This window comes from Temnothorax curvispinosus, unplaced genomic scaffold (assembly GCF_003070985.1).
Source record: "Temnothorax curvispinosus isolate PA1 unplaced genomic scaffold, ASM307098v1 QBEX01010126.1, whole genome shotgun sequence".
In the NCBI taxonomy this organism is placed as follows: Eukaryota; Metazoa; Arthropoda; class Insecta; order Hymenoptera; family Formicidae; genus Temnothorax; species Temnothorax curvispinosus.
In genome coordinates this window covers 33,369-47,125 of record NW_020219906.1, presented here as the reverse complement: position 1 = coordinate 47,125, position 13,757 = coordinate 33,369, and the positions used below count along the sequence as shown (strand labels likewise).

The 13,757-nt window shown below is 33.0% G+C and overlaps 2 protein-coding genes across 4 annotated transcripts in view; both read right to left on the bottom strand.

The window, feature by feature from the left end:
- Positions 1-6,175, bottom strand: part of LOC112459757 — an 11,087-nt gene extending 4,912 nt beyond the window's left edge. The window contains exons 1-19 of one of the 2 annotated variants that reach the window (XM_025024047.1): positions 6,094-6,175; positions 5,634-5,866; positions 5,240-5,485; positions 4,918-5,076; positions 4,670-4,812; positions 4,421-4,568; positions 4,163-4,347; positions 3,757-4,076; positions 3,502-3,677; positions 3,195-3,412; positions 2,741-2,957; positions 2,448-2,649; positions 2,167-2,383; positions 1,902-2,059; positions 1,550-1,692; positions 1,251-1,384; positions 645-774; positions 310-492; positions 1-234 (exon numbers count right to left, since the gene is read on the bottom strand). In XM_025024047.1, the coding sequence (XP_024879815.1) occupies positions 1-234; positions 310-492; positions 645-774; positions 1,251-1,384; positions 1,550-1,692; positions 1,902-2,059; positions 2,167-2,383; positions 2,448-2,649; positions 2,741-2,957; positions 3,195-3,412; positions 3,502-3,677; positions 3,757-4,076; positions 4,163-4,347; positions 4,421-4,568; positions 4,670-4,812; positions 4,918-5,076; positions 5,240-5,485; positions 5,634-5,866; positions 6,094-6,106 (3,459 nt within the window). In that variant the 5' untranslated portion in view covers positions 6,107-6,175. The remainder of the gene's footprint in view (positions 235-309; positions 493-644; positions 775-1,250; positions 1,385-1,549; positions 1,693-1,901; positions 2,060-2,166; positions 2,384-2,447; positions 2,650-2,740; positions 2,958-3,194; positions 3,413-3,501; positions 3,678-3,756; positions 4,077-4,162; positions 4,348-4,420; positions 4,569-4,669; positions 4,813-4,917; positions 5,077-5,239; positions 5,486-5,633; positions 5,867-6,093) is intronic. The other variant, XM_025024048.1, reaches the window with a different exon arrangement.
- Positions 6,176-7,009: 834 nt separating this feature from the next.
- LOC112459791 (PAX3- and PAX7-binding protein 1) lies at positions 7,010-13,476 on the bottom strand. 2 transcript variants are annotated; one of them, XM_025024110.1, is made up of 16 exons: positions 12,900-13,476; positions 12,323-12,501; positions 11,503-11,662; positions 11,114-11,213; positions 10,835-10,992; positions 10,663-10,745; positions 10,380-10,579; positions 10,100-10,289; positions 9,280-9,403; positions 8,962-9,150; positions 8,658-8,857; positions 8,428-8,578; positions 8,108-8,303; positions 7,828-8,026; positions 7,343-7,461; positions 7,010-7,233 (listed from the first exon to the last, which is right to left on the bottom strand). In XM_025024110.1, the coding sequence occupies exons 1-16, from the start codon at positions 13,069-13,071 to the stop codon at positions 7,182-7,184; spliced, it is 2,472 nt and encodes an 823-aa protein (XP_024879878.1). In that variant the 5' UTR covers positions 13,072-13,476; the 3' UTR covers positions 7,010-7,181. The 2 variants fall into 2 exon arrangements, with proteins under 2 accessions (XP_024879878.1, XP_024879879.1); XM_025024111.1 differs by having other exon boundaries at positions 12,412-12,501; positions 12,900-12,988.
- Between the last annotated feature and the right edge of the window lie 281 nt (positions 13,477-13,757).

The window sequence follows — 13,757 nt, the reverse complement described above, 5'->3', positions numbered from 1 at the left end:
CGCAGATTCTTTTTTGCATTCACCGTAAGGCCAACTTGTCCTTTTACTTTCCTCGAGCTGCTCTCTGCTAATTTCACCAATTAAGTTCAACGATATAGAGGATCCGCTGCATTTTCCTTTCGCATTATCAGACAGCCCCCAAACGACATTTAATTTAATACGAGAGGATTCACTCGGTTCGTTACTCAAAATCTCCCATTGCCACGGCACGTGTCTTTCGGCCTCTACGCAAAACTAAATCAATCAATAAATCAATTACGGTTACATTCGGCATTAGTGTTGTAATCTTGGGGTAGAATTTATATTTACCTTAAATATGCGTTCACCAGGCACAATCTTGGTCGCTTTAAATTTAATCACATCCGACAACCAGCTAGTGGCTTCGTATAATACAGCTATATTCCATTGATGAAGAATTTGCGAAGATTGTAGGTCGTGATGTGTCAAAGATAAAATATGACGATTTTCACTTTTCAAGTATTCCAATCTTGTCTAATAAAAAACACTCAATATTAAGAATGTAATAAACATTGTAATATATATAAGCAAAATGTACTTGATGGCGGTTTTTCTCTTTTTGAATCTGTGAACATAGAAACGAAGCTGCCTTTTTTTACATGATTCCATACAAATGTACATCCTACCTGAGACGGTCCAGATTTGAGTGCCTCGATATAAGCAGCTAATCCGCAGCTACCTTTTGGTGGCACATAAGTGAAGTAATCCAAGAAATGCAGTCCAATTAAGGCAAACTTTATACTTGGCCACATTCTACTATTTTCAAAATAATGACTGATTTAAGATTTATATATATTTTTGTACTATATTATATAATAGAGAGAGAGAGAGAGAGAGAGAGAGAATGATAAAAAAATATATATTGCTGTATCTCTAATCATATTGATAGAATAATGAAAACTGAAAGTTAATACTGTAAATAAAAATGAGTAAGAAAGATATTTAAAAAATCATGATAATGGGCAATGTCTATAAAGACAAACGCGAACAGAGATGACTTATATAACAAAATTTATTAAGTAAAAAGCGCAATTAAATAAATGCATTCTAGATAAATTTTCAAAATTGTCTCCATTGAAAGTAAAGCCTTATATGAACAAATTTTATATTGTATATTTTTACTATACTTTTATCTTTTTTCATGTAGAATTATTACTTTTCTGATTATATTACGTATTACGAAATACAATGTATATACAGATAAATATAGATAACTGTAAATGGTACATTACTGATAATTGCTTCGATGAGAAGACCAAACGTCATTAATTAATGTTTCACGCGATATCATGCTTTCGCAATCAAATATCTTTACTTGTAGTCGATCACCCAATTCGGGAAGTCCAACGTTAAGAATATTCACCGTCTATATAAGAGAGGAAAAAAAAGAAAAAAAAGTGATATATGTATATATATATATATATATATATATATATATATATATATATATAAATTAACCAATATAAATTTAAATAACAAAAATAAAATTTTAATAACAAAAGAGATACCATATATACGAAAATAACTATACCTGCAGATTAGAAGATGGCGACTTTACAACTGTGTGCGATACAGAGCATGAACGACAAACTCGATCCAACTTTGATCGAACATTGGCACCTCTAATGCTCGTGAGCGTTTTAGCGTGTACTGTAATTCCTTTCTTAAGACGGTCTGCAACGCAATTTTTAGAATGCAAAGATAAGTTAAGTAGAATACTCGCAAAATTAACAATTTTTTTTTCTAAATATGTAAGGTCTTATTTATAAAAAGAAACTACGATTTATAAAAACTACTTTCTCAACTTTCTATTAAATACATCAATCAAAATTGAAGATTGCAAAATTGCCCGTTTCAACCCGTTAACAAAATAGGATTGATACCTCCTAGGGTGTCGTATGAAATAAATGGCCGTTCGTCTAATCCAAGTGTAATGTTAATAGGAAGATATCCGTGTAGCGACTGAACTCTTTCAGCGCTATGCCACAAATCAACCAGCGGATTATAATTTTCTATTGTTTCAATGCCGTGAACAGATGTGCTAAAAAATATATCGACATAGATAAATTTATAAACCTATATATAGAAAACTACAATTATTTCTAGATAAATAAACATGTGAAATAAATATGTAAAATATAATCTTACCGCAAAATAATATGATTATATCGTCCAGGAAAATTACGCGTAAAATTTCCTCTCATTGAAAACAACGACGTTCCCGTCATTGCGAGTCTAACATTGGTACCGAAATCGGTCACTTGCAATGATTCTAATGATAACGGCACATTTATACGTTGTTGATTAACGTGAAACTCCATGTTATAATACGTTTGATATATATTATCCGATAAAGAAGACAAGTCTAGAAAATTAAATACGCAAATGATGTAACATTATTACAGTCGCGATTATGAATTATTACTTACACTTCAACCCCTCAACTATGTTTGTTTCATTCCAGTGAACGCACAATACTGTTTTTTCTTGAATACGTGTAATTATTTCTAAATGCACAGGACCTTTTTTGCGCTCATCCAATTTAAATTCCTTCAAAATATCTTTTATATACGTCGGATTTTCAAAAGAAGTCGCTAATGAGTGGAAAATACCCTCTGCTTTGATATATAACTAATGGTCGCACCAAAAGAAAGATAGTAATTAAATCGATTAATATTTAAAAGTAATGCAAATATTCTTGCTTTGAAAAATATATACTTACAGATACATGATTAATGTGCGTTCCACTAGCATAATTATTTAAAGTCACGTATATTACTTCAGGAATATTTGTAGAAGGGTTGGCTATGACAATGCCGTGCAACATAGCGCCGAATCCTCTTAAGGAATCTTGATAATCAACCAAGTAATTACCTGTAGCCAGATACTCTCTATCTGGTTCCCGGAGTACACGGCTGAATTGGGCTGCGATTTTGCTTCTGTAAATATTCAGTAGCAACAATTAGAAATACACGTAAAAATGTTAAATAAATTGTTAACATTAAATGAACTAATCAGAAATTTGATAATGAATAAGGGAACAACGTCAATATCATTCAAGAAACGTAAATTAAGTAAAGATAGTGCGCTAGACTCATATGAGTACATAACGATATAAAAATTAATATTCAGTTAATTAGTTCTTTCGCTCTGGTAAATTGTATATGTATATTTACATGCGCTTATAACAAGGGTACGTGGTGCGTTCTATAGACTTCAGCATCGTATAAAAATAATTGTACAAGTGTTGACTGGGCTCGTTTTGCATGTACCAATATAGAGATATCAATCTGTTGGATGTAGGGCTAGAAACAATAAGCAAAGTTAACGCAGCGACTCTCATTTCCAAATGCTCGGTTCTATTGAGCAAGATTGGCCAATACACAGGATAAATCTGCAAAATAAAATTATTATATGTAATTAAATGTGGCATGTGATGTTCAACACTTGATCCGTATAAAATCTATAAGAAGGATCGCTTACAACATCGGGCCTCAATGGTGCTGTGGGAATAGAGGCCCAAGCTGCTAGTACTCGAAAATGTCGTGATTCAGCATTATTGCCGCTAGCTATAGGCTCTAAGAACTCAACAACTCTACCCAGCTGTATATTTGCCAAACCTTCCAACCAGACCATCTTCTGCTCGTACTGGATAGTTTCTGTAACATGGATCGAATAGTATAGTCCTATCCATAAATCTCAACAAAATAGATACACGATATAAATCGTTAAGTGTACCTGTAAATTTATTGAGGTACCGACGTACGTAATCATCTAACATTTCATACGGACAAGAAACTAGACAAGTTTTGTATATTAATGTTCCGTAGGTCAGAATCGCGGTATTTTGCACCTTCGTGGAGATTTTCCTTGGGAGGGTAAGAAGCGGTTCGAGGCTGGCCAGCAGTTGAACATCGAGTTTTCTTACGTGAAATGGTAGCCGCATAAGTAATTGAATCGCAGATATGTCGGATACTTTGTTACTCTGAATAAGATCCAATATAAAAAGCGCAGATTCTTCACTTCCAACTTGTGGCAGCGCTTCGAGAAACATGTTTCTGTTATGATAAAACAAAGGAATGAATATAATTAAGAATAAAAATAAGGATAGTAATATAACAAGAGATAATTATCGTATAAATACCGTATCGTTTCCTCTTTATAACTAGTTCCCGAGATTCGAGTGTAGGCTTTTCCTAGATCAACGCGATCTAACATACCGAGATAATAGAGAAGCACGGATATCGTTGTGTTGTGCAGATTATGAATCTCGGTATCCAAACCAGGATTTTCGAGCCTGTGGCTTAAACGATCTAATAAACGACTTATCTACAACAAAGTTGATCAAGATTTGCCTGGAACAACAAAACGGGCGAAGAGAAAGTAAAAATAATAAGCTTACAGATTTAAAAATAAAACTTTTATCCGGTGTGCCTCTACCCTGTGTGAGATCCGCTTCTGGTAACTCATGTTGAAGGACTGTAGTTTGTAAATTATTCGTAACTATCTTATTTGCTGTATCCCTCACTGAAGATAACTTAATATTTTGTCTGTAGAATAAAGTAGTTTTTGTACATTTGCTCATTTTAAATAATGATAAAATAATACAAGTACGTATATATATATACGCATATATATGTGTGAAACATACTGAACCAAATTATAGTGCGCCTCTCCCATACTTTGAAAAGGTTGCACGTAGATGCTTCCAGATGCATTAACGGAGATGATTTCGTGAATGAATCCATCGGTTTTTAATCGATATACTCTCTCGCTACTTTTCAAGATGGGATTCTAGGAATTATATAACATAGTAGTATTACACACATTAGTTATAACATAGAATAATTCGATAAATTATTAACTAAATAAATAGCTAGATCATCAGTGACAACGTACTTGATCCTCATCAGTGCATTGTACTTTAGGAACGTTCGACCAATTGCGACTTGGATGCCCAATACATATCCGAGGATCTAACGATTTCATTATTAAACGCTGAGTTTCGCCTTCAGGGCTTACAACGTAATCAATATCACATTTTCCATAATGATTTATCTGTGAATTATATATTATGATTTCTGTATATTATATAATGTCTTTCAACGCTTTTGCAGAATATATATTAATATATTATAGTTATTATATATTGTATATATATATATATATATATATATATATATATTCACTACGTGCGTGTCTACAAATATTCATAGCTTACTTCGGTAGAATGAAATGCGCTCTCCTTTTCCAGATTAAAAAGATCTAATTGTAAAATTCCAGCTATGCTCCGTTTTATATTCGTCGCCCATGCAGGTTCAGCTTCGGTGCTAAAGTTTTCGATGAGTCCTTTGTTGTACGATAAACGAAAAGGTTTCAAAAGTTCTAAAGCGTCATCATAGATATCGATACCTTCTACTACCTCTTTTACATCTCCATTATACATGTTCATCTTCAATGATTGCAACTGATAAAGAACATTGAGATATTACATCAAAAATTGTAATATAATGAAATTTTGTTATTAAAAGATTATGTATTACGTAGTTCTTATGGTGAGAAAAAAATAAAACAGTGAAAAGAAGCAAAGAAGATTACAGCTATCTTAAAAATACCTGTACTGTGACATAGTTATCTTCCGCCTGAATTACGAGTTTTCCATTGAGATTCCATGAAGAAGCTGCGTTGGAAGGCACCAGCACACCAGTGCTCGACGTGGCGTTGTAAGAATATACATATTCTTTTCCAGATCTGAATAAACTTTGCGCAATTATCTCAGTACTTAAAAGTAAGAATATGAATAATGTTCTTCCTATTCTTTGTGCTAGCCTAGGTACTAAAATAGAATCTGGAAAAGAAAGACTTTTTTTCATTTTTGTACATTTGACTCATTATTTTCTACTCTTCTTCAATCCTTCACGTTTTCACAATTATTGGAAACTTTTACAAGATATATTAAAAACGAAAGAAAATGTGGACTGGTATTTGTTTTGTTATTAGTAATATATTATTAAGATTGCAGCGACCGTATAATCGTTTTTTTTTTATTTTATCGAAATATTTTAATATATGTACCTGTGAACCTCATGATGTATGATCGTAGCTCAGCGAAAGCAAACTGAGTTCACAAGTCAAGGAATGACCCTTACCAGTTCTTATCATTCTGACCCACGAATACAAACACAGTTGCTTGCGCGTATATATATACAGGACTTATACTCTCGGCGCATTATCTTCAATCATATAGATCGCACGTGTATTATATTATCGCTGACCCTTTTTCTCACAATACTCAAGCATATAAAATATATACACATATCTATTAATTTACGCGTAACGCTTGCTATAAATCAAAGCATGTGCAGAAAAATAATCAATTTTTCAATTATGCACAGTAAAAATTAATAATTTACGAATACGTATGTATAACGACTTCAAGTAACAAGAGTTCAAAAACATTTAAAATGTAAGGAATATTTTTTTCTAGAAGACTATATAAAGAGGTGTTTAATTAATATATACGTAATTTTTCTTTTCTTTTTTTCATAGTTATTTCATTATCGCTATCGTGAATAAAAGACGAAAAAAATTCGGATTATTTTACGCTATATAAATGCTTCATTACCTGTATTAGTTTGAGAAAAATAAATAAAATAGAAAAGTATGCGTTTGTTGCACGATATATTGTCTTTGTACGTATTATAAATTTAGTCAAATTACATATTTTAGAGATTAAAATATTTTCTTTACAGCCACAACATAGAAATGCATTTTAATTAGTTTTGTTACAGGATATACATGCGATATATGTATATGCATTATCATTTCTATTATATGGATCTAATATTCTTAGCAATTATAACTGTAATTTTTTAAAGACAAGGCTCGAATATTTACGAGTATGCTATTTACAGATTTATTTTTCGCTTATTTATTATGTACAATCGGGAAGTGTATCATGTCGTGAGTTGTCATTTAGTTTATTACTATATAAAATGATATATCTTCATATATTATACATTATATATTTGACAATTTACTGTGATGCATCATGTACAGAATCCTATTGTACGTTATATGTATAAAATCTATCAACAGGCATGTTGGTACTAAAGCAAGAAATTTGATAAAATATTACTAACATACGTATTATGATCAACACATTATAAGGGCTTGATTATTTTCAGGATAGACTTGGCGTATTCCCAGGCTTCACTGTAACATACAAATTTTATTTTAGATGCGTTCATACGTTTTGCGCGATTCACAACATAAACAAAGAGCGTTTCGCTAATCGCGACTAATATTATTAATAGATACTTACTTGTGTGCAGGGTTTGCTTGATCTAACTGTTCGCTAAGTTGTTGAATAAGTGTGGCGAACATTTTGAGGTGTTCAATAGTTTCTCCTTGTAACCATGCCCTTGGTAGCGTACTCATAATCTAACATACATTGATAAACATTTTATTTATTGCAACCGAATAAAATTTAAAGCGCTAAACATTTTTTCCGCAATTGTAATTATCGATGTAAAAGGGTGTCTAGCCGTAGCGGTCATGGAAACCTGGAGGATTTCCATGACCGCTATATACTTCTTTAAATAAAAAAAAGACAGAAAATGTCATTTTTTAAAGATTTTAACGAAATTCCAGAAAAGTCACAAAATTCCATGACTTTTCCATGACATTTTCTGTCCTTTTTTATCTAAAGAAGTGTATAGCGGTCATGGAAATCTTCCAGGTTTCCATGACCGCTAAACACTCTGTGTAATATACATTTATTACATTTTAATGTTAAACATAACGTACCATATTTGCTTTGAATAAAGCATCAGTTGAACAGGAAACTCGTAATCCAGCAAGCAGATAACGATTCAAAAGCGAACCAAGAGCCAAATTTTTTAATTGTACGTCCCCAAGAAGACCTTGCCAACTTAATAAATTCCGCAATAATTTGACAGCCATCGCAAATTGTCTTTGAAAGAATTGATGTCTCGTATCCCAAACTCTGAAATGTTAACTTGTGTTAAAAATAGCGAAAGAATAACATAACTATATATCAACTTAATTATATACTGAGTGTACTGACTGTTTTGGGAAAATAGGTATGAAAACATCATTTTCAATAGCAGCCTTAATTTTATCTAAAATAGCGTTGAATAAAGTTTCCAATTGTTTGCTGGTGTCATTCAAATTAGGATATTCCTTAATCAATCGATTTATAGTTCCTACGAGACGTAATGTCTGGGACGTTGACATTGGATCCCATATTTTTTCGATAATAGCTAAAAAATATCAATGTTAAATATATAGTATTATTTTATTATTTTACTGTTAGCTTTCATATTTATATTGCTTCATAAATAGCAATATAAACTATAAAAGATAATATAATCCTGGCACTCTTACATGTCAATTTTGGTATAACAATTTTTTCAATTGTCGATGGTATCAATCTAACATCTGGATCTCGTTTCAATGACTCCTCTGTTTCTTTACTATTTAAAGCGTACAGAAGCAACGTATTATACCATTTTGTCCTCTCTAAATCAGCACTTTCCTGTAAAAATAATTAGATATTAATTACAAGTGTGACAAATGTAAGTTCTCTTTGTTGTTGAAAAGAGTAAATAAAATACCATAATTGGGTTCCAAGTAACCAGTTGTAATCTGATAATGGGCGAAATAATTTTAGGTAAACACAACGATACATAAGCTTCTGTATAGGCGTCCATATCTGTTTCTCTCCATGATTCGAATTTTGAAAGGATACCACGTACTGTACAATACTCCTCCATAACGTCAGAAAATACATCTTTACAATTATTATCGATTTCATCTGTAATAAAACGTGAAAATGTTATGTAATTATAAAAAATTATATATCTAATAAAAACATAAATAAAAATGTTAAGAATCAAAATACAAAATCAACACTATTACCTTTCGCTTGCTTAAATACAAGATTCTGTTGCTCAGTGACTTCATCGTCACTAGACATTCCATCAATATGCTTTGGCAAATTTGAAGCTAATTCTCTTGCTCTTCTGCGACGGGCTCTTCTACCCTCTCTCTCTGCAGCTCGTCGTACGTGTACTTCCACTTCCGGTCCTCTTCTCATGGCTTGTCCTCCTGCAAGACGAAAAAGATTATAGAATGTGTTGCGGAATCTTTTGGTGAAATATCTGGAGCATAAGGTTATCATGTGCCCCCAAAATACCAAGCTCTATCAGTTATGTACACTGGTTGAAATATACTGACTTGCTGCGGTAGTTATTTCTTCAGCCTGATCTCTAGTGTCTTGTCGTCTTCGTTCCATTAATTCGGTTGAACGTTCGCCATACAGATCTAACCAGCGTTGTTCCAAATCGATGACCAGGGGAAACTAACAAAAGACGTATACATTTAAATTGATTCAATGAACATGTTCTATTACTTAAAATTGATGATGTCTAAACTTAATAATTTTATGATATAATGCTCAAAAAGCATTAATTTGCTTGTTAATCGACAGCTTCATAAATCACTTAAAAAATTCTTTAATGTATTATTTATACATTGAAAATATAGATTAGACATCAGTTTACTTACCAAATTAATTAATTAATCACTTGTATATGATATTTATCTTTATAAAATATGTATAAAAATAACATAATACAGAGAAGATAATGACCCCTGGCAATAGAGACATGTGTATGTGCTATATATGCAATACACATTATTTTTATTTCAAGTCCATTATTTAAAAAAATTTTGTCACTCCCTTATTTACCAAAACTCATGTAAACAAATTATGAAAATCGCACTAGTAAAATTAAATTTGCAAATTTTAATTTCAACTGGATCTATAATTTAGGCTGAAATGGAGTCATAATATACTATATATTTGCATAATATATGAGAATTGATCTGGATAAGTCAAAAGAGTCATTATATAACAAATTCAGATACCAAAATTTAAAATGAGGTTCATTAAGGTCGTTGGTGCTTTACTGGGACTGAAGAACTTTTTGTCAGCCACATACTGTACGATAAAACCCAGTGCACATAAATCTAACGTGACAGCGTATCAACCCACCTTCTCATCAAGACACTCTACCAAGTCAGTGACATACCCACGCAACTCTTGGTAATATCTGAAGCGTTGTGCGTAATGCGGCGTACGAACTTCGCTTTCGTCCAATTCTTTCATGGTTTGCTGTAATTCTCCCTCTAAACGTTCCTGATCTTGCCGATGTCGTCTATGTACCTCTTTTAAGTTATCCAACCTTTAAATAAAAGTACATTTGTATTAATCGGCTTTCATTAATTTTTCTATTATATGTAAAGTCTGAAATATGTTTGGAGAAATATAAAACCTTGTGCGCATTCTGTTCACAACTTCTTGTGGTGTAACAGGTACAATTTTTGTTGGATCTGGTGGTTGAATGGACGGTGGCGGTGGCGGTGCAGGCATTAATACCATTTCTAAAGGTACACCAGACCCTATCATCTGATTAACATTCATACCCATTGTGTATTGTTGTTGCAACATTGAATCCTGCTGTGCTGCTGCAATCTGCATATCGAAAGACTCAAGACATTTAATATCGCTTTACGTACATATATCTTATCTTAAATCTTAATAAACTGCGCTTTTACCTGAGCACCCGTTACACCTTTCCGTATTTGTTGAGCTTCCCACTCCTCTTCTTCGTTCTCGTGTTCACTTTCATTATCTGAAACTAAATTAAAAAAGTTCCAAATTATGTTGTTTTTCATCTTAAAAAGGCATTTAATGCCTTAAAATTAATTATTATATATAAAAATTTACATTTTAACGGAACTTGAGAAGCAAGAAATGCTTCTCTTCTCTTTTCTTTATCACGCGCTTCAGTGTTGACAGTCATATCTAATCGATCTTGAGAATCATCATCATCACTTCGATCATGATCTTCCTCCCGTATTAGTCTTGACTTGCCCTTATCATCGCTATAAAAATAAATGCATTAAATTAATTTTATATAATAATATTAGTAAATATATTAACAAGCATAACACAATAGAAGAGAAAATTTATGAATCGTCTATTTATTGTATCATTTTAAATTACCTCTGCTCTTCAATAGGAATGTAATCGGTTCCCAATTCTCTTGCTTTTTGTCTGCGTTTTCTCGCTGCATGTATCATAGCGGCATCAGGTATACATCCACCTGGATAATATAAGAGAATATTATTACAATAAGAAATATCAAAATCTTGTCAAATTTTTAAACATCAATAATTTTTGAATTTTGAAAAAACGCTAATAACATGTTTCATAATGTTACTTAGACGTAATATCCAAAAGTAAAATCTAATGTTTCTTTTCCATTTAAGTTTTGTCAAAGATATGGATTGTTAAATATGTGCATACAGCAATTCTATTTAATCTACATCAATTTTAATAATAATATAAGAGTTATATTATTTTAACTTATACTTCGTATAAAAATTACGTACTCTCAAGAAGTATTTTTACAGTTTCAGCTTTATCCGTATTTTTCCGAAATTTGTGACTGCAAGGCTCATCTTCCTCCTCACCCGACGTATAGTCATCTTTTCCTGCTGCCAATGCAGCTCGTCCGTTTAAGATCAGCGGTCCTGTGTTTTTTACTTTCACCTAGCAATAAAAATTATATTTTGTTTAGTAAAGATACATAATCTTAACCAGAAAAATTCAAAACTTTTACAAAAAGAAATACTCTCAAAATACAATTTTGTATATATAATATCTTGAAATTAAAATACTGAAGTATTTCTACTGCAAAATAATATATGACATAATATAAAAATATTTATTCATCAAGTTACGACAAAAAGTTTACTATAAGACTGAGTATATGTACAGAGAAATAATGAACTATTGAGATTAGATGATAAATACGTTAAGGAGCATTTGGAACATAATTTTTATATTTATAATTTGAAAATTACTCGTTTTTCCGATAAACATAACTGATAAAATAAAAAGTAATATTATAGAAAAAGTAATATCCCAATCAAATATATAAACTAGCATTTATCCAAATTCAACAATTGAAGGAACCGCCTTGTATTTTCATGTAAACTGCTCGATACACACAATTATATATGCAACGTATTATAATATAAAAAATGACATTTAAATATTGTCTTCTTGTAGTACTCCCATAGTTGTTTCAAATCTTGAAACATTAGTCAACGTATTAGGAAGAGACATAAAAAATCCTCTATGTTAAATGATAAGTTACTTAAATTGAAGAAACGCTAATAATAATAAAACATCATAGAGATAGCTTACTACTAGATCATCTGTCTTTATTTCTAAATCTTTTTCCTGCTTAATGGATTTATTCGCTTGCTCAGTGTCCACTTGCATTTTCTCTTCACCTTTCTTTTTCCTCCTTTCATGATCTAGCTGTTTCATCAGCTTTTTGCTCCTCGACGATTTCTTGACTATAAAAACTTCTCCGTCGTCCCCTGTAATTCATTTCAACTTTTAATTTCAATCTGAATATACATTACATAGTTCAATGCTTGGTAATAAATTTGGGGGAAACAGCATCTGTTAGCTATAAATATTAATTGTCTAAAACAAAACTATGTTGCTATTAAACCATTGTCTTTGTTTCTGCTATTGTGATTAGACTTTGTGCAAAAGCTTGTTCTATGAGCGAATGGCATCGCATTATCATTCGAACAAATTATGTACAAAGATATATGTAAAACAGGTTACTCTCTCATGTACACTAATTACACACGCACACGCACACGCACACACACACACACACACACACACGCGCGCGCGCGCGCACACACACACATACCTACACACACCACAATGTTACATATGCAAGCATGTGTGTACGTATAAACACCTTGTTCCAGCTCCTCTCCAAAGCTGAGACGCGTCTGCTTTGGCTTATCCTTCTTCGTTTTAATTTTGACCGGTTGCGCGTCCTCCACCTCCATTCTGTTCTCATTATCCTCGTCTTCATCGTTGAAAGGGCGTCGGCGTATGTTCCGCTTCGGTTTGTTGAATAATGACATTGTCGTTGCAACGTCGTTCCTCGACAACAGAGCACGACCGTCCGCTACTCAAGCTTGACTATTAAAGACAGAAAGACGCGGACTGAAACTGATAAGCGGAACGTATCGCATTACGGAAGACTAATCGTCGAGCCGTAATCAATCGCGAAACGTACGCGATAACGTCCTACTCCGTATCGATGGATCCGCGACACGCGAGACTCGAAATCGGTGCGAAGTGCGAAGCCGAACACTCAAATACATTCGCGAATGACGCGAATCGCGGATAGTTGAACTGACGAAGGGAACAGGGATGAGTTGGACGAGGCGGTCGAGGCTAGCTAAACGGCACACGGGCACAAGGTACTGTAGGTAGACTGTACTGACTGTAGCACTGTAGTCTGTAGTGAATGTAGTGATCGTGAGAGAGACAGAGAGAAGGTAATCGTTTGGCGCAATGACGACGCTTCCTTCTGATGAGTTTCGCAACACTCTGGTATTTTTGGCCGCGTTCAGCAGATACAACTGTTGAGTTCGTCTTATCAACACTCTGCGTTGATTGGTTGATTCTAAAAGTAAGAGCCAATCACGTTTGACTGCTACTCAGCGGCTTAGTCTGTTGAACGCGCTCAATGGCTGCGCGTTGCGCGTTCCGAAACTCTCGATAAATTATCTCCATAGTTTCGCTTGTCTTTCTTTCACGCGAT

Bases quoted from the DNA above. Each gene is read 5' to 3' on its own strand.
- LOC112459791 (XM_025024110.1), bottom strand. From the start codon at position 13,071: ATGTCATTATTCAACAAACCGAAGCGGAACATACGCCGACGCCCTTTC. The intron at 11,663-12,322 runs GTAAGCTATCTC...TTTTATTGCTAG, and splicing joins TAAAGACAGATGATCTAGTA to GTGAAAGTAAAAAACACAGG. The intron at 9,404-10,099 runs GTGGGTTGATAC...GTCTTTTGTTAG, and splicing joins TAGAGTGTCTTGATGAGAAG to TTTCCCCTGGTCATCGATTT.